Source organism: Cuculus canorus, chromosome 4 (genome assembly GCF_017976375.1).
Source record: "Cuculus canorus isolate bCucCan1 chromosome 4, bCucCan1.pri, whole genome shotgun sequence".
In the NCBI taxonomy this organism is placed as follows: domain Eukaryota; kingdom Metazoa; phylum Chordata; class Aves; order Cuculiformes; family Cuculidae; genus Cuculus; species Cuculus canorus.
Window position 1 is genome coordinate 11,117,733 of NC_071404.1, and position 17,943 is coordinate 11,135,675.

The window sequence follows — 17,943 nt, forward strand, 5'->3', positions numbered from 1 at the left end:
TAGAAATAATGGTCTTTTTAAGTTCTCTCCTCTGCAAAGGTATTTTACAGATGTCTTGTGAATATATGAACTTACTGTTAAAAAAAAAAAAAAAAAAAAAGATACCTGGCATAAAAGTGCTTATGAAATAATTCTGAAAAACATTTTTGACGGGGAAAAAATTTGAACTGCTAGATTTCATTCAGTCTTATTTTATAGGAGATGAGGTGCTGTATCAGTCTATGATGACACTTTGTCGTGCACTGGCTCAGTATTTGTTGTTACTCTCAAAACTACCAGCTGGTCTCCGTGTTCCTCCAGACAAAGAGGATGATGTCCTGAAATTTGTAGTTATGTCAGTAGAGGTAAGAAACTACAGCATAATTAAAGATGTGATGAAGTGTTGGGAGAGGGAACAACTTTGACTTAAACTGATACCACTGAGTAACTTTTAATCTGGGCAATTTTCTTGTCTTAACTGTAGGAATTTTTTTCATTCATTGTTTAATTTGACCTGTGCCAGTGAATCAGATGGGCTTATGGGGCAAGGGCACCTTTATTACAAGGAGAGGTTGATTGATTGATGGAATGATCTTGGCATTTGGGAGAATGGCCGTGCATTGATTTTTGGGGACACCGAATAGATAATTTATAATACTCATAATTTTTTTGTACTTAAAATATCTGTTCTCACAAGAAAAATAATCAGTAACACTGGCTAATAAAACTAGATATTGCTAAGCAAACCAAAGCAAACCTAACTAACCTTTGGTTATAAGTTCTTCTGTTGCGAGAATTTGCTGTTAACGGGAATTTTTTGGGTTTTGCGCAGGCAGTATCGTGGCATTTAATGTGTGACCGAATTCCATTAAGTATAGATCTTCAGGCTGCTCTGGATTGTTGCTGTCTGACATTACAGCAGCCTAGTCTGTGGAATTTACTGGCTTCTGCCGTTCATGTGACATATGCTTGCTCCTTAATTAATTGCATCAGATTTATCATAGAAGCAGGTGAGTCCAATTTGAACAGCTATGAGAAAATTTTCTTAATACATCATCAGTCAACACTGATCAAATGCAGGGTGACTGGAATATTTCCTCTGAGTCTTTTTTAGTTATTTCTTTGACAATTTATTTTTAATATTTTAATTTCTCATTTGAATTTTTTAGTTTACTTTTGAACTTGGCAGATGCCTTGAACATGTAAATATTTGACTACTATGTGCTTTAGAGCAGAAAAATGTAATCACTCTACATTTTAAATATATTTTGTGTAATTCAGTTGCGGTTGAACCTGGTAATCAACTCCTTAGTCCTGAAAGAAAGAAGAATACTTCAAAAGGCTTAACTGAAGATGATGTTGATTCAAATACCCAGAGTAAGTAAATGGTGAATTCCATGCTTGCTCTAAACTTTCACCAAAGAAATGTTTGTAGGTATCCTTTCTGTTACTTTCAACAATGAGAATTCATCTGAGACCTTATTTGTATTTGATAAATGTTTATTGAATATAGGTTAACGTATTTTTAACAGGTATAGTTGTTTTTTCTTGAATGTTAAACATTAGTGCAGATTTTTCTTTTGGGAGATTCTGTTAGTTCTGCAGTGTGATGCAGACTGAGCTTTTTAAAGCGTTAGGGGATCTTTAAATTTCAGTGGGAGAGGTAGAATTGTTAATATTTCCTCTGAAGAATGGCAGATTCATTACCTGCCCTATTACAGTATGGGAGCACTATGCTAAGGCAAAAGTCACGTGTAGTCCATGACAGCATTGTCTTCCATATCCAGCTGTGCTGGTATGGTAGGATACCACTTCCACCTACAGAAATTAGCTGTTTGTCAGGTTTAGTAGGAAGCCAGCGATGAGACCGTTTTATGAGCAAACAGAAGAGTTTGGTCAGATTCTAACAAATGCTGTATTCAGTGTTGCCCTTTCTTGCTGGATTTAGGATGGGAGCTGCTCTGCTGACAGATCTCGGTTACTGAGAATCTCCAACACTAAGACTGGCAAACAATGCAAGCACTTGCAGGGATCATACTAGTAGTATTCTTCAACTAGCTGAAACATAGAATATTTCTTTGTATACGTACTTGTTGTGCTTTTGTCTTTTTAGTTGACATGCTTTTTCATTAAGCACTTTTTTTTTTCCTGTATCTCTTTAAATTGTGTCTTTAGAATAGATTCGTGAAACTAAATTTCTTTTTCTTCCAACAAAGGAACTAAACACATTACTGCAGCTTGTGAAATGGTAGCTGAGATGGTGGAATGCTTACAGACTGTCTTGTCACTGGGGCACAGAAGAAACAGCAGTATCCCAGCGTTTCTTACTCCTGTCCTCAAGAATATCATCATCAGTTTAGCAAGGCTGCCTCTAGTGAACAGTTATACAAGAGTGCCTCCCTTGGTATGTTCATTATGCTTTGTTTTCAGGACTTAAAAAGCTATTGAACAACTTCCTGAAAACCAAATATGATGCTGCATCTTAAGTCTTGTGTCAGTAGCAAAACGCAAAGATATCTAATAAGAGTTCACTCTGGAATCAGATACTTTATTAGAAAGAAGTGTAGTCGCTCCTTACATTGTCATGTGAGAGAGTGTCCGGGTGGTGGTTAAAGACAGGAAAAGCAAGCAGCGACTTGGGTAGTTTGTTAGGGCTAATATTTCCTGCTCAGTGGGAGTGCTTACCCTGGAAAGACTGCAAGATCTACACTGCTGCTTTCTTTATGACATTGATAAATTCAGTTTTCTTCATGCTAAGTACCACAATGATGCAGTGGCGCTGAGCTGTCTGAAGTAGCGTCTGAACTAACTGGGGTATTTGTGTGTGGCACCACGCCACGGTATGCCACACAGATGCTTTCAGATTGCATGACTTCAAAACCATCTCAGCATTCTTTTTTTTTTTGATACTAGAACAGTCAAAAGATACTAATTTTTTTGGATTGAGATGTTTTTGCTCACGCTCGGATGTATCTTCATACTTTTTCAGCTATCAGTACTATGTGAATTTTTTCCATGAATTACCTTCTACCATCATTTTTACACAATCTAGGAGACACCTGGGACTCTAAATTCTAAACTGAAGTATGTGATAGGAACTTATTTGCTTTCATGTCCAAACTTGACAGTGGGAATGAATAATTCATTGTGAGAAATAGTAAAAGCCCAACCCCAAAATTAGAAAAACAGCTCTTTTAGATATTTAATCCTTCTCTTAAGTTTTTTGTATTTTGACAATTACTTTACTTACTGATGTCTCATTGCTTTTGAATGGTACATATATTTTACATAGCTGTCATGTTAATGCTATTTCTGGTTTGGATAAGTAGTCTGTCTTTATATTTCTTAAGGTCTGGAAGTTAGGCTGGTCACCAAAACCAGTGGGTGACTTTGGCACAGTTTTTCCTGAAATCCCAGTAGAATTTCTTCAAGAAAAAGAAATTTTTAAGGAGTTCATCTATCGCATCAATACACTTGGTACGTACAAAACTAAAAAATAATATAATTGGCTTTTATTGGGCCTATACCCATTTTTTGAAGTTACTGGATAACTGAGTCTGGTACAGTTTGTTTATTTTTGTTGCATATTTTAGTAATTGTTGTGCAATAATTCTTAGGTTTTCCTTAATCCAGATTGAGAAAAAATATACGAACAAAGCCAAAAACTATTCGAAGTCAGTGAGGTGATTTCAGTGTGCCCTACAGAATGGCCATTTGTTTTCTGGAGCGTACACTTGACGATATCTTCAAAAATATTTAGCTTCCCCCTATTTTTAAACATGCATAGTAATTAAATAGAATTCAGAGCCACACTCCCAGTATTTTAAATGAGATGTTGTCATTTTGAAGTTTCTGGATACGTCAGGGTTTACTGAATGAGAGCAGTGGGACCTAAGAGCTCAGGTCTTTGCCAACAGGGAAAGGGAAATGCATCAAAATTTCCATATACTTATGGAAGTTTCCCCCCCTCTCACCCCTTCCTTCTTGACCTACAAGTTAATATTTGACTGACTTGTGACATAGCACTGATTTCTGTTTGATCAATATAATGCCTAAGATAATGTTCTCATATATAATTATTTAGATATCATTAGTATAAATTGCAGACTATTATTTAGGAATCCTCTGCTGTCTATAGGTAAAAATTTGTTTGAAAAAATGTTTTGAGAAGTACTTCAATTTTAATAGCCTATTTTTAGGCAATTGAGTCATTTTATTTCTAGGGCGTGAAGATTTCTTGGATCATTGTGGGATTCTCCACGGCTTACTTTTCTGTGAGGACTGGGCAATAATGTGGATTTTTTTCTGTATTGTGAAAACCTGATAGATCTCAATACACAACAATCACAATATTTAAAGGAATGCTTCAGGGAGACCTTACAGCAACTTTCCTGTACTTAAAGGAGGCCTACAGGAAAGATGCGGAGGGCCTATGTATCAGGGAGTGCAGTGGTAGGAGAAGAGGTAAAGGTTTTAAGATGAAAGAAGGGAGATTTAGATCAGATATTAGAAAGAATTTTTTTCCAGTAAGGGTGGTGAGGCACTGGCACGGGTAGCCCAGAGGAGTTGTGGATGCCCCAGCTCTGGAGGTTGATGGGTTGATGGCCAGGTTGGATGGTTGGATGGCCAGGTTGGATGAAGCTTTGAGCAGCCTGGTCTAGGGGAAGGTGTACCTTCGCATAGCAAGGGGTTTGAAACTAGATCGTCTTAAAGGTCCCTTTAAACCCAAACCATTCTGTGATTCTGTGTAAGAAATAACGTGAGCAGGACCATTTAAATAATAACATTCAGGACTGTTCTAAAGAATTTATGACTTTTTAAAATAGAACAGTTTAAAGTTAAGCTGTAGTGATTAGAAAAAATGCTGAATCTGATAAGAAATGGTATGAAATTAAATCTGTGAAAATGATGTACCATTTTTAATGCTGTTCCATGCTCTAAGTTTTTATTAAGACATAAATGGCTATCTCCGAGTGTTTCCGTAGGATGGGTCAGCCGTACTCAGTTTGAAGAGACATGGGCTACTTTGCTTGGTGTGCTTGTAACTCAGCCTATTGTAATGGACCAAGAGGAGAACCAGCAAGAGGTAATCTCAGATTTTTTTTTTGATTAAGTAGGAAAAATATTGCTATTAATAAATCTGTGAAGCAAAAAAATAGTGACTAAACAAATTCTTTCTGGTTTATATTTCCCTGTGTTCTTATCCTTGTGAGTTCAGGCACATCCATCTTCTGGCCTGAAGCTTCTCCAAGCATGTAAATAGTATGGAAAAAAATCTAGTGAAGCTGTTTCAACTTCATAGTAGCGTGTTACTCAGCACGCACACAGTGTAAAGTTTGTTTGATTGATTGTTTGGCTTTAGGCAAATGGGAGCTCCAAAAACTTAAAGAGGAAACAATGTGTGAGAACTGTGCCTTTAGGAAATAACATTAGTTAACTCTAACTAGTATATATTACTGTGATTATATGTGCTATCTAATAGTTGAATTTGAAGGGGAATGTCTTTGGTTTAGATTTGTTTGTAAGATTTTTGGCTAGAAATGAATTGACCTGGTGGTGCATGCCCATGTCTCTCATTCCCAGTTGTAGACCGTATATTGGGCTTTTAACTTGGATGCGTTGGGTTGGTGTTCAGAACAAAGTGGAGAGCATTTGGAGATGAGAGCCGAAGAAATTTATCTATACCAAAAGCAAAGATGAGAGTGAACTTAGCTATTGTGAAAGAGACTTTTCCTCTTCAGATGTCCTAAGCAACTAGTGAACTGAGTTTACTATGTTCTGGCGCTTTCACTTGAAAGGTTTTTTTTCATAGGCTCATACATTGTTGGCTTCCAGACTGTGGATGGTCCTGATGATAGGTGCAGAGCCTAAAGCATTTTGAAGAATTTGGAGGGTAAATGCCTATAAATAGTGGATCCTGGATAGCAGGCAAAGAGGCTAGTTTCTCTTGCTTTCTAGGTGTCAGACTCCAAAAAGGAGTAGGGCATTATTATCCCTTTTCCCCAGGTTAGCATTTGCTGTTAGCTAGACTGACTTGGAGACTTGTGCAGCCCACAAAATTGTTTACTTATTCTTTTCTACGTAATGGCCATGTTGTATCAGACTTAAGGCAGCCGATCTTTTCGCGGTTCCTCATTTGTCATGTTTATTTGTAGAACAAGAGTAGTACTGCTCCTTTACTTTCCAAGGAAAACTAGTGTGTTCAAAACTGCAAATATTTTAAGCTGTATTATAAATTTCAGTATGTTAATATTTTCTGAACTAAAAGAAGAATCTTGTATTTTTTTAAAAAAAGTTGAAAAATTGTTACCGTTTTGCATTTTCTAAAAAGATTCAAACCCTCTTGTGTCTGATGCTTTCAAGAAGGAATCTGAATGTATATGACCAAAACAAGAACCAAGAAACATCCTGCCACTTCAGCATCTGCGAGAGTTGATTGTGTTACTCTAATTTTAGTTTGTAAAAAACCTCATTTAATCAAAGTACTGATTATAAACAGTTGTGAGCAAAAAAAAATGTGCTGTAGAGGTTCTTGCTACCATCAACCCAGGAAGGATAAATTACAACCTAAATTACCAGAAGTTCATTTTAAGAGGCTTTTCTTTTTTTTTTTTTTAAAGGGAAAGGTACAGGCAGTTATAGTGGTGGTGATTTACAGTGGCAAAGTACTTGATGCAGTGTGTACAGTTCCAATACTTATTTGGGGAAAATTAGAAGTTCCTCAAATGTGAATAATAGATTTAATATAACCCATTATTTTAGCAAAATTATGTTACAGTTTTCTGACACGTTTACAGTCTTGCTCAATACTGAATGTGTAGCATTTTGGTTTAGAAGAAACATTGGATGTATCTGGATAATGATGCCTAGAAAAATGCTGCTGAAAAATCATTATGAGGTTGAGTTTTGTTCCTAAATGGACAGTTGACGTGGGTCCTTCTCTGAAGAATTTCCAACTCAGATATGGTCTTATTTGATGCTTTGTTTCAACCAATAACTAATGTGTCAATGCAAACAACGGAACTAAACACTTTAAATATTTCAAAATGGACATCTTGAGGTTTTGATGCTGTTGGGATAAGAGGGGATGCATGCAGAATGGCTGATGAGTTGGGAGGATGTGTTGCTGCTACAGTCACAGTGCTTTGTGTCCATTCCTTATGTCAGCTCAGTTTCTGGATGGGAAGGAGTCTAGATGTCAAACTTGTTCATGATAATTTAGTAGAAGGTGACAAACTAATATTCAGAATTTTCAGGATTCTTTTTTTTTTTACAATGCAAATTACAGTAAGTTCCTTTTACAGGAAGATACAGAGAGGACCCAAATTAATGTTCTTGCGGTACAAGCCATAACGTCCTTGGTGCTGAGTGCAATGATGATACCTGTTGCAGGCAACCCAGCAGTAAGCTGTTTGGAACAGCAGCCCCGCAACAAAGCTTTGAAAGCACTGGACACAAGGTATTTTTTTTTACTTGCTCTAAAATGTAATTAATACATCGTTACAATTGCTTAAGCTACATGTAGCAAAAATAGGTATAGACTGTATTTTCTAAGCAATGGTCTGTACAGATGGATCTGTTTACATAGGAATTACATGGATTTAGCATCATGAAGTTGCCAAGTTCAAAGACTATCTGAAAAAGTCAGTATATTATTAAAATCTAGCAAACAGTGTGCAGAATGTATTTCTCAACACTCAGTTTTAGCATCCCTAATAATGAAAATAAGTGTTGACAGGTAACATCATAGAGTAAGCTAGTCAGAGTTGCACAAAAATGCTAAAGGGAGAATCTGTTTAAATCGATTTTTGTTTGTCTTTCAGGTTTGGGAGGAAGCTAAGTGTTATCAGGGGAATTGTTGAACAGGAAATCCAAGCAATGGTCTCTAAGAGAGATAATATTGCTACTCATCACTTATACCAGGCTTGGGACCCGGTTCCATCACTTTCTCCTGCTACTACAGGTAAGTGCCTTTACATGGGGTAAGGGGAGATGGAATTTCTTTTACGTTAAAAGAGCAGAAAAGATACCCTTTGGAATTTATTTGGAATCCAGTTTGCAAGAAATTAAGCCATTTTCACATCTGCTTTTATATGCACATCTTAAAAACTTGTCTTCTGTTTCATTTTAGGTGCTCTTATCAGCCATGAAAAACTCTTACTGCAGATCAATACTGAACGAGAAATAGGAGACATGGATTATAATCTGGGACAGGTTTGTTAAAACCCTATAAAAAAACTATAGTTTTATCTAGCATGAGCCAAACAACTTGAAATATTAGTATTGTCTGGTTTCAGATGAAATGTTATATCACAAGCAGATATGCCGAGTTATGGTTTGAGAAGAGTTAGGGATGTGTTTTCCATTGAACTGCACTCAGTACAGTCCTTTCCAAATTATTTTCTTGCTTGGTATGGGTTGTGAATACTTATATTTTGCTTTAGATTTGAGATCTGGTGTGTTGACTTTGGGATGGTGTGTGCACATTGTTTGAGTGCTTACAGGTTATTGCCAGATGCTAATTTCACCATCACCTGTATTACTGAAACAAGCACACGGTACTAGGTTTTTTTGCTGTACTGTGCAGTTTCAAGTGAGGTAACAGTAAATGTTGAAAAGGGTTGTAAATGTTATTTGAGCCTGTGTGTTGCTTGTCATTTAAATGAAAAAAGTATTGCATTTATGAGATTTTCTAATCTGACTATAAGGATATTAAATTTTTGCTTCTTTTCTCTTTGTTTTTATTTGTTGCAAGGTCTCTATACATTCCATATGGTTAGGAAACAATATCACTCCGTTGAGAGAGGAAGAGTGGGGTGAGGATGAAGAAGATGAGAATGATCTACCCGCTGCTTCCTCACCACCAACCTCTCCTATTAATACCAGGTGTCCTATTTTTCTCTTGTGTCTCTTCTGAATTATCAATAAGCTTTTACGTCTTTATGCAGGGTTCAGTCAGCTGGGTTTATAAGTTGGATGCTGGTAAATAACTGCATTATTTCAAATGGACTGTTTTGGCAGTGCTTGAGAGTAGCCTTTTTAACACTTGTTTATTATTCCTTGCAGGAAACACCGGGCTGGTGTAGATATACATTCTTGTTCTCAGTTCTTGCTTGAACTGTATAGTCAGTGGATATTGCCATCAAACCCTAGCAAGAGAACACCGGTCATTTTGATTAGTGAAGTGGTGCGATCAGTAAGTGTAAACTATTATTAGAGTCATAATTTAGTATCAGTTACCAGGTGTTCAGAGCTAAACGACATTTGTAAAATCTTTTAATATATGGGAAACACTGATTTTTTTTTTTTTTTTCTTGGCAGTTCTGTTATATGGGCAGTGCAGAAATACAGCTTCAACTATAATATTATACTGTTTTAAACTATAGAATCTGGATTGCATGTTCTGCTACTACATTTCAAACATTTTATTGTCACTTAATGATAGTTGGTATTTTATTTGACTACTTGCTAGAAGTAGATTTCAGCATTTTGCTTATTCTGTCTCTAAAAAAATGAAGATGGAGCAACAGCGTATTATACATTGGCTATTGAAGTGTAGAAGAAAAATCTAAAGAACACGTTTGTGGAATGTGTCTTGATTGTCATTACTCGCTATCATAAAAGACAAAATGAAACTGTTCTTGCAAGACAGTACCTATTGTGTATTTTGGGGTAGTTTAGTACATTGTTAATGGCAGTGTCCCTTTGTTTGCCAGACTCAATTACTATAGTAGTTTTGGGTTTCTAAACCTTTTCGAAAAAAGGACCATTTTGAGGTAACTGTTCTCTGAGATGGATGGTGGAATTAACTCTGGACAAGTTAACTCAGGTGTCTGTAATAACTATTGTGAATGTTTACACATTTAGTAGGTCAGTCAAGGAATGTTTTGCTGGCAGTTGTAACAGAAGTTTTTGGTTGTCTGCTCATGCATTCTTTTTATATTAAATTTTAATTTCTGTACAGCTTCTGGCAGTATCAGACTTATTTACAGAAAGGAATCAATTTGAGATGATGTATACGACGTTGACAGAATTGCGGAAGGTGCATCCATCAGAAGACGAGATTCTTATACAGTATTTGATACCAGCCACTTGTAAAGCTGCAGCTGTTCTTGGAATGGTAAGAAATTCATTACTGTTTAGGTTAACTCATCCTTCGCTTCTGCTGCAAGATCTGACATATTCGCTAAGAGTGGTTTGTCTCTAAGGAAATCCTTAGCTGATCTGCATGGTTCTAAGAAGCAATAGGGTGTATATTCTTGGCTTTCAGTGGTAGCAAATACCATCTCCAGTTGTTCCATATCCAAACAGAAAAGTTGTTTGGTTTAGGGTTTCTTTTTGAGGTTTGAGTTTAATTTAGTGTGCTTTTTGGTTTGTTTTATTCAGCTGAGAGTTGCCTTTGTCCTGGACTCATATGTTACATTTCAGACCAGAAAATGAGGACTGTGGAACAGCTATTTGTGTTACAGGTGCATGTTTGAAATCTCAGGAGGCGTGTGATGAATATGTAGCTTGATAGTCAGGGATACTTTTTCTTTCCCTCACTCATTTCTCTATTGCATTGTTCTGCATTTAGGGAAAGAACATTATTAATGCAAGTTACTTGATAAAATGGTTGCTGTCTTCAAATCTGTAGACCAGAGAGCAGTAGTATTTTCCAATGAGATTATTTAGGAAAAGACTACAAATTCTTTTGGCGGAAGTTAGCATTTCTAGAAACTCTCTCTGAGACTAATATGAAACTATACAGGTAATAGTAATATGAAAAGTTTTGGAAGATTTTTGGGGTAAGGCTTCCAGTAGCTATTGTAGCAACAACTTGCAAGGGAAAGCTGTGAAAGAGATGCCAAACACGCAGAAGCAGTTTTAAGACAAGCTTATTCTGACTACGCTGTAATTTCCCACTCAGTGAACTAGTAACACCTTCTCACAAGCAAATAGCTGAGTATAACAGGTTAGCAGAAAAATAAAAAGGAAAAAAAAGATTGATTTCATCAAGAGTTGCTTATTGTCTTGTGTTCAGTTATGTAGAAAATCTGCTTAAAAAGTGCAGCTAGAGAGCACACACTGTAAAACTGGGCTGTATCTTAGATACTACATGAATACAGGCACAAGATAAAGCGAATGATTTCCAGTAAATACTTAAAATAGAGCATAAGAAAAAAAGACTTCTCAAATGTAACAGTTTAGAATAAATTTTGCATATTCCAGAGAGTTGTACTTTGTTAATAAGGAGTGAAGTATATGATGCCATCTTCATGTTTGAAATCTAAACAGAATCACAGGATTGTTTAGGTTGCAAAAACCTTTAAAAATCATTGAGTCCAATCATAAGCATAACACTGCCAAGTTTACCACTAACGCATGTTTCTAAGTGCCACATCTATAAATCTTACAAATACCTTCAGGGATGGTGACTCAGCCACTTCCCTGGACGGCCTCTGCCAGTGCCTGAGAACCCTTCCAGAGAAATTATTATTTCCTAATATGCAGTTCAGACCTCTGCTGGCACAACTTGAGGCCATTTCCTCTTGTCCAGTTGCTTGTTAGACCAACACCCACCTCATACCAACCCCCAGTTGCGGCCTCACCAGTGCAGAGGTCAGAGGCATGATCACTTTGCTACTGCTGCTGGCTGTGCTATTTTTTACACAATCCAGGATGCACTTGGCCTTGTTGTCCACCTGGGCAAACTGCTGGCTCGTATTCAGCCAACTGCCAACCAGCACCCCAGGTCCTTTTATCACTGGGCACCTTTCCAGCCATTCATCCCTAACCCAGTAGCATCGTATGGGGTTGTTGTGTCCCAAGTGCAGGACCTGGCATTTGACCTTGTTGAACCCTGTAGAGTTGGTCTCAGCCCCTCGATCCAGCCTGTCCAGGTCCCTCTGTAGAGCCTTCCTTCCCTCAAGCAGACCAACACTCCCACACATCTTGGTGTCATCTGCAAACTTGAGGAAGCATTCAATCCAGATCATGGGACTAATGGAGAAAAGATTTGTAGGTCTGAGCGCCAGCGGTCTCTGAGAACAAATAAATGGGGTGCTGTACTATTAGGTAGGTGTATGGTAGAGTATTCTTTGGAATGCAGATTATAGGCTTCTACCAGTCAGTTTCAGACAGAAGCGTCTTTCGTGGTTAACTGGAAGGCGAGAAAATCCCAACCATCCAAGGTCTATACATAGAGATTTCCTGATAGCACTTATTGTTTACTGAAATAATGCTTCGCTTGGTTTTTGTGGCTTTAAATCATTAGATGGTTTTGGGTTTTTTCTTTTTTTTTTTTTTTACATGTTGCAAAGAAGTACTATCATTATACTAGTTAGTCTCCAAGTGATCTCTTATCCGGTTATATTAATCTTTTGACATTGATTCAAAGTAGTCTTAGGCCAGGCTCTGATTCGTGCTGTACTTTCTGCTCTTTAATCTGTTACAAGTATTTCCAATTTGTAGGTATCTCCAGTATTGAATCAGTCTTGACTTCTAATGAATATTTTTGTTGGATGTACTAGGATAAAGCTGTGGCTGAACCAGTGAGTCGATTGCTGGAATCAACCTTAAGAAGCACCCATATGCCAAGTCGGATTGGAGCTCTGCATGGAATTCTTTATATCCTTGAATGTGATTTGCTTGATGAGACAGCGAAGCAACTCATTCCTATTATCAGCGAGTATCTCCTTTCCAATTTGAGAGGAGTAGCACAGTAAGACTATTCGCCCTTCCCCAAACTGTTGCATGCTTATGTGTGAGCAAAAGGGCTCTTTGTGGTTTGCTGCTGCCAGTATATTTTAGAGCAGGCTGTTGTGTCAAGCAAGTTTTGGCGTTTTCATTCAAATCTTACAAATCAGGCAATTTTAGGTTTGATCTACAAAAGCGAGAGGATATTTGAGGATGAGGGAACTGTTTGGTAGCTCAGACTTTTGTCTCTTTTTCTGTCAAAAGGGCATGCTCTTGCAGGATTACAAGTGGAAGTATTTCTCCTAAAGGACTCAGGCAGTGATAGCTTGTAATTATACTGATGAAACATTTTTTGTGTTGCACTGGATTTCCGTGAAAACCAGTGGTCTCTTGTGGCATCTTGGTAGTACTTTGAGGTTTTAGAAACAGCATAGATTTACTGTGAAAAAAAAAAATACTTGGTGTTTCTAAGGATTGCTTCTATCATCTCTGTTTGTGACCTAGACTGCTTTGATGTGACTGCTGCTTTTTTTGCTTGTTTACAGTTGTGTGAATATCCATAACCAACAGCACATCTTGGTGATGTGCGCAACTGCTTTCTATTTGATAGAGAATTACCCGCTTGATGTAGGGCCTGAATTCTCTGCAGGAATTATACAGGTATGTTGAGATACCTCCAATTACAGGTGGTCACGTAACCCCGATCACCGGTTTCTATCTTTGACTCTTAACTTGATTATTGTGGTGTAAGTGTGCTTTGGGGTTTAATTTCATCAGGTAGTTTTAATAGCTGATGCAGTTTGATACTGGCTGCGGCAGTATACCGCTAGAGGATGACTTAAATACACCTCAAAACCAGATAGTTTTCTTCTTTTCAGATGTGTGGAGTCATGGTGTCTGGAAGCGATGAATCAATGCCATCCGTTATTTATCATTGTGTCCTGAGAGGATTAGAACGACTCCTTCTTTCAGAGCAACTTTCTAGATTGGATAGTGAATCCCTAGTTAAACTGAGCGTTGACAGAGTGAATGTGCAGAGCCCCCACAGAGCAATGGCAGCGCTTGGATTAATGCTGACTTGCATGTACACAGGTATTTACTTTTTTATACCTTTGTACTGAGAGACTAGCTTACTGACAGTGCTAGTTTTCTTCTTTTATTTTTGTTACCAGGGATAAAAAGGTCTTATTTTAGTATTCATAGTAAACTTGTAACAAATTATTTTGATTTAGGAAAGGAAAAAATCAGCCCCAGTCGTACCACAGATACAAATCCTACTGCTCCTGACAGTGAATCTGTGATCGTAGCTATGGAACGAGTATCTGTCCTTTTCGATAGGTAAGAGGTTAAAGCAGTTTTAACGGGGCACTGTGATGGAAATGGTTCTTTTTGGCACTGTGGTCACTTCTCTGTTTGACAATTGTAATCTTTAATTATTGATGTTTCTTTGCTTAGCAATGCTTAAAATTGATACTGCTGGTATACACAGGAACAGTGATGGAATTGCTGAAGGCAGCACAAATGTTCAGGAATGTAAATGGAAAACAGACATGTCCTAACTGATACTGTGTGTTACACAAACCATAATACTTTATAAATGTATTTCCAGCTCATTCGGGTCAAACGCTTAAGTGCTTTTCAGGATGTCTTCTGCATAATCAAGGATATAAATCCAGTTTGCAGGCAATTATATTTCAAACTGCCCTAAGAGTTTAAAACCTTTTTCCCCTTCCCCCACCCCAGTATTTCTCTTTCCAAGGCTGATAAGAAATTGCAGCAGAAAGGTATAGTAAAACTTCTGTATTCACATGGAACTCATTTAATGGAGATATTTTAAAAAAAACTGTTTTGATCTAAAGCTGTCTTAAGTGAGCGTAGCATGTTAGATTTTGCGTAGTAGTTTGTGGGATAATGGTTTACATTTTTTAAAGTATTCAGTGGTTTTACCATAAAACTGGATGGAGGTTTCACTTCTGCACTTAGTGAAAACAGAACTAGAGCAGTGCTTGAGTGCATTTTAAAAATATCCTTCCTAAGACTTAGCATAACAAGCATGAATGCTACAAGCAGAAAATAACTTTTGCAGGGAATAATTGCACGATGATAACTTGATCTTTACACATCCACACATGCAACCTTTATTAGGAATATTTTCCAATCAGTGTTATTAAAGTAAAATTTTCTTTAAGTTGGAGTAACTTTTCCACTCTTGACAGTGCAGTGCAACTTGCTTTTCCTGTTTGATATGTCGTCCTAGTCTTGAATAAAAAAATATGCAAACGTGTTGTGAGTGGAAATGAGTGTTCTGCCGTAAAATCATCTTTGCTCTCATAACTAAGACTAGTTACCTCTCTGTCCTTTTTTGTACTTTTTTAGTTTTTTTCAGCCTTCCTGTTATTAAATCTTGTCTCTGTAATTCCAGAGCTTCAAAAAAAATGTTGACTATTTTAAAGAAGAGGGTGGGTAGAGGTTATGACACCTGTAACAGCTTCTGCTAGCTTTGATAGACCTCTTTGGGTAAACTGTTAGAGTGAGATGACTTGAAGACTTGGATTCCTGAGTCTTGAAGAGCTTTTGTCGATCTATACATGAAAGTATAAAATATTCCTTTTATTGCCAATTAAATTGGAAAAGAATGAGATATTTACTGGAATTCAATCATAAAATATGTTCTTTTTTATTATTATTTTCAGGATCAGAAAGGGATTTCCTTTTGAAGCTAGAGTAGTGGCTCGGATACTTCCACAGTTCCTTGATGATTTTTTCCCTCCGCAAGATGTAATGAATAAAGTTATTGGAGAATTTTTATCCAATCAGCAACCTTATCCACAGTTCATGGCGACAGTAGTTTATAAGGTAGTGTTTGTGCTCTTTTTCCCCTTAAGTGTTTCTGAAGACTTTTAAATAAATGACAGCTCAATCAGAGGGGCAAATATAAATTTTTATTAGATCCAATAAGCTGTTTTCAGTGATTGAGCTGTACTGCTGCGAGCTGTGTCTTCTTGGCAACATGGAAGGCTGGAATCACCCCATCACCTGGAAGACAAAGCTCAGAACAGTGCAGTTCAATCACTGATAATGGGAAAATTAATAGTTGGGAAATTGGTGCGTAGACTCTTCAGATTTCAAAGAGCCTGTCAGATCATCAGGCCTTGTGAACTCTACAGTCAAGCTTCTGTAGATTCAGTTGGGCTTCTTGGTATTTTGTTCTTCAGCACCTACTTTCTGGACTCATGCGTCACTTGAAGAGTGCATGTACACTTTTTGATGTATAAGAGTAGACACCAGACAAGTCTTGCATTTCTGTATCCTTCCTCCAGTTTGGCACAGGTGTCATGAGTCCAGTTGGATCCTGGCTGTCTCTTTTGCAGAACCCGGGCTTTAATTCTTTAGACTCAGAGTTGTTTCCGGGAATCTGGTTTCCCTCAGAGCTTTGTAGCTGGAGAGAATCTTCACAAGAGAAACTAAACTCTTTCCCATGTCCATCTCACATGTCTTTATTCCTGTGTAAAATATTTTTGCAGGTATTCCAGACACTACATAGTACTGGACAGTCCTCAATGGTCCGTGACTGGGTGATGCTGTCTCTCTCTAATTTCACACAAAGAACACCAGTGGCAATGGCAATGTGGAGTCTTTCCTGTTTTTTTGTCAGTGCCTCCACCAGTCAATGGATTTCAGCAATGTATCCTAAAAAGACTGAATGTGTGTTATTTCTGGGTAAATACAGTGTTTCTGTAAAGCACATTGATAACTTTGAATGATAAAGAGTACAAGTTTTAATACCAAAGAAGGCAGATGTACTGCAGTTAGAAGTGATGTATATCACTGTGCTATTGGTGCCTCAGGTTTGAGGGGAAAAAAGAGAAGGAAGTTACTAAAACTACTGTTTTAAAATCTGTTCCTTTTGTCTGTGTGAGATGATTGGGAAAATCCTTACTTTCACGGGCTTAAAAGTGTCACCAGCTAACTTTGCAGTGACCTTTAAAAGCTTTCTTCTATCTTCTTTCTGCAAGATAAAATATGTAAGAAAAAGAAAAAAGTGAGAGAATGAACTCAAATTTAAGAAAGTTATCCTCTACGTACAAACTCAGTATTTTGCAAGTGGTCCCCTTGGACTATTACTGCAGTAATCGTGAGCTTTGACAGTGGAATGACATCAGCCAAATAAGTTGGGACAGCCAAAAGACATAGCCAACCCGCCCGACAAACAAACAGAAAAATAACTGTTGTGGTTTATGACCAGGCAAAAATGTGGCCGTGTGTCATGTTTGAAACTTCCTGATGACACAATCTTGGCAACGCTCTTTGGCTCTCAGTAGTTGTGACTAGTACTGATGGCACAGCTTGCTCCATTGGATAAAGGACGCTGCTACCAGGTTAAAATGAATTTCTGCATATAAGAAATTGAGTGAAGTTTAAGAAGAAATAAGTTTTCTGTAGTAGCAGTTTAATTCCTACATGATGACAGTATTTTGCACTTGACACATTACTGGTGAGCTAAAAACCACACAACTTTATTGGAAACCAGTGTTTAAAGTTCTATAGCAAAAGATGAGCAACTTCTGTCATATTATGACCTTAACTTGTATTTCAGTCTTCCACATGTTATCAGCAGAATGGGAAAATCTGAGCAAATCGATGTTAACATCTTCTGTTTGGTGGCCATAGATTTTTACCGACATCAGATCGATGAAGAATTAGACCGGAGGGCCTTTCAGTCGGTGTTTGAGGTGGTAGCGTCTCCAGGAACCCCGTATCATCGCCTGCTGTCTTGTTTGCAAAATGTCCATAAGGTCACAGCATGTTGAACATACTGATGTGTAACAGAACTGCATGACTAGCATTGGGATCTGCTGTGAATTACAGGGAATGCAAGATCAAGAAATTATCTGGGGTTGCATTTGTGATAAGTATGGACCTGCCAGTTTTACTTCCAGAATGCATGGACAAGTGCTCTGCAGCACTGGAAATCACCTGAAACATCTAGTGTAGTTCTTGTTGTTGACACCAGGCACCTGTGAGGAAAAAGAAATAAGTCAACGTTTTTCAAGTGATGTTTGGGACTAACCTGAGACACACTCAATAACTGTATGATACAGGCAAATATTACATTCAAGGTAACTGGTATTACTCTTCCTCATGTTCAGCTGAAGCCACTGTGTTCCGGCCAGTAAGAAACTTGACAGAAACACTGTTATTGCAAACTGCAGTTGTTAGAAAACGTCATACTTTTATGTACCTATAGATACTGTTGTGTAGTACAGAATAGAAATCGTTTCCTAA

General features: G+C 37.6%; 1 protein-coding gene across 2 annotated transcripts in view; it reads left to right on the top strand.

The window, feature by feature from the left end:
• The window catches only part of HTT (huntingtin), a 78,848-nt gene extending 61,367 nt beyond the window's left edge, over positions 1 to 17,481 (top strand). For both annotated transcript variants that reach the window (XM_054064541.1, XM_054064542.1), the window contains 19 exons: positions 199 to 344; positions 812 to 989; positions 1,261 to 1,356; positions 2,196 to 2,383; positions 3,330 to 3,456; positions 4,965 to 5,065; positions 7,284 to 7,438; positions 7,803 to 7,942; positions 8,111 to 8,193; positions 8,735 to 8,865; positions 9,046 to 9,175; positions 9,944 to 10,099; positions 12,492 to 12,682; positions 13,203 to 13,317; positions 13,536 to 13,749; positions 13,890 to 13,995; positions 15,351 to 15,513; positions 16,182 to 16,342; positions 17,255 to 17,481. In XM_054064541.1, coding sequence (XP_053920516.1) covers positions 199 to 344; positions 812 to 989; positions 1,261 to 1,356; positions 2,196 to 2,383; positions 3,330 to 3,456; positions 4,965 to 5,065; positions 7,284 to 7,438; positions 7,803 to 7,942; positions 8,111 to 8,193; positions 8,735 to 8,865; positions 9,046 to 9,175; positions 9,944 to 10,099; positions 12,492 to 12,682; positions 13,203 to 13,317; positions 13,536 to 13,749; positions 13,890 to 13,995; positions 15,351 to 15,513; positions 16,182 to 16,342; positions 17,255 to 17,468 — 2,795 coding nt within the window. In that variant the 3' untranslated portion in view covers positions 17,469 to 17,481. The remainder of the gene's footprint in view (positions 1 to 198; positions 345 to 811; positions 990 to 1,260; positions 1,357 to 2,195; positions 2,384 to 3,329; positions 3,457 to 4,964; positions 5,066 to 7,283; positions 7,439 to 7,802; positions 7,943 to 8,110; positions 8,194 to 8,734; positions 8,866 to 9,045; positions 9,176 to 9,943; positions 10,100 to 12,491; positions 12,683 to 13,202; positions 13,318 to 13,535; positions 13,750 to 13,889; positions 13,996 to 15,350; positions 15,514 to 16,181; positions 16,343 to 17,254) is intronic.
• Positions 17,482 to 17,943: the final 462 nt, after the last annotated feature.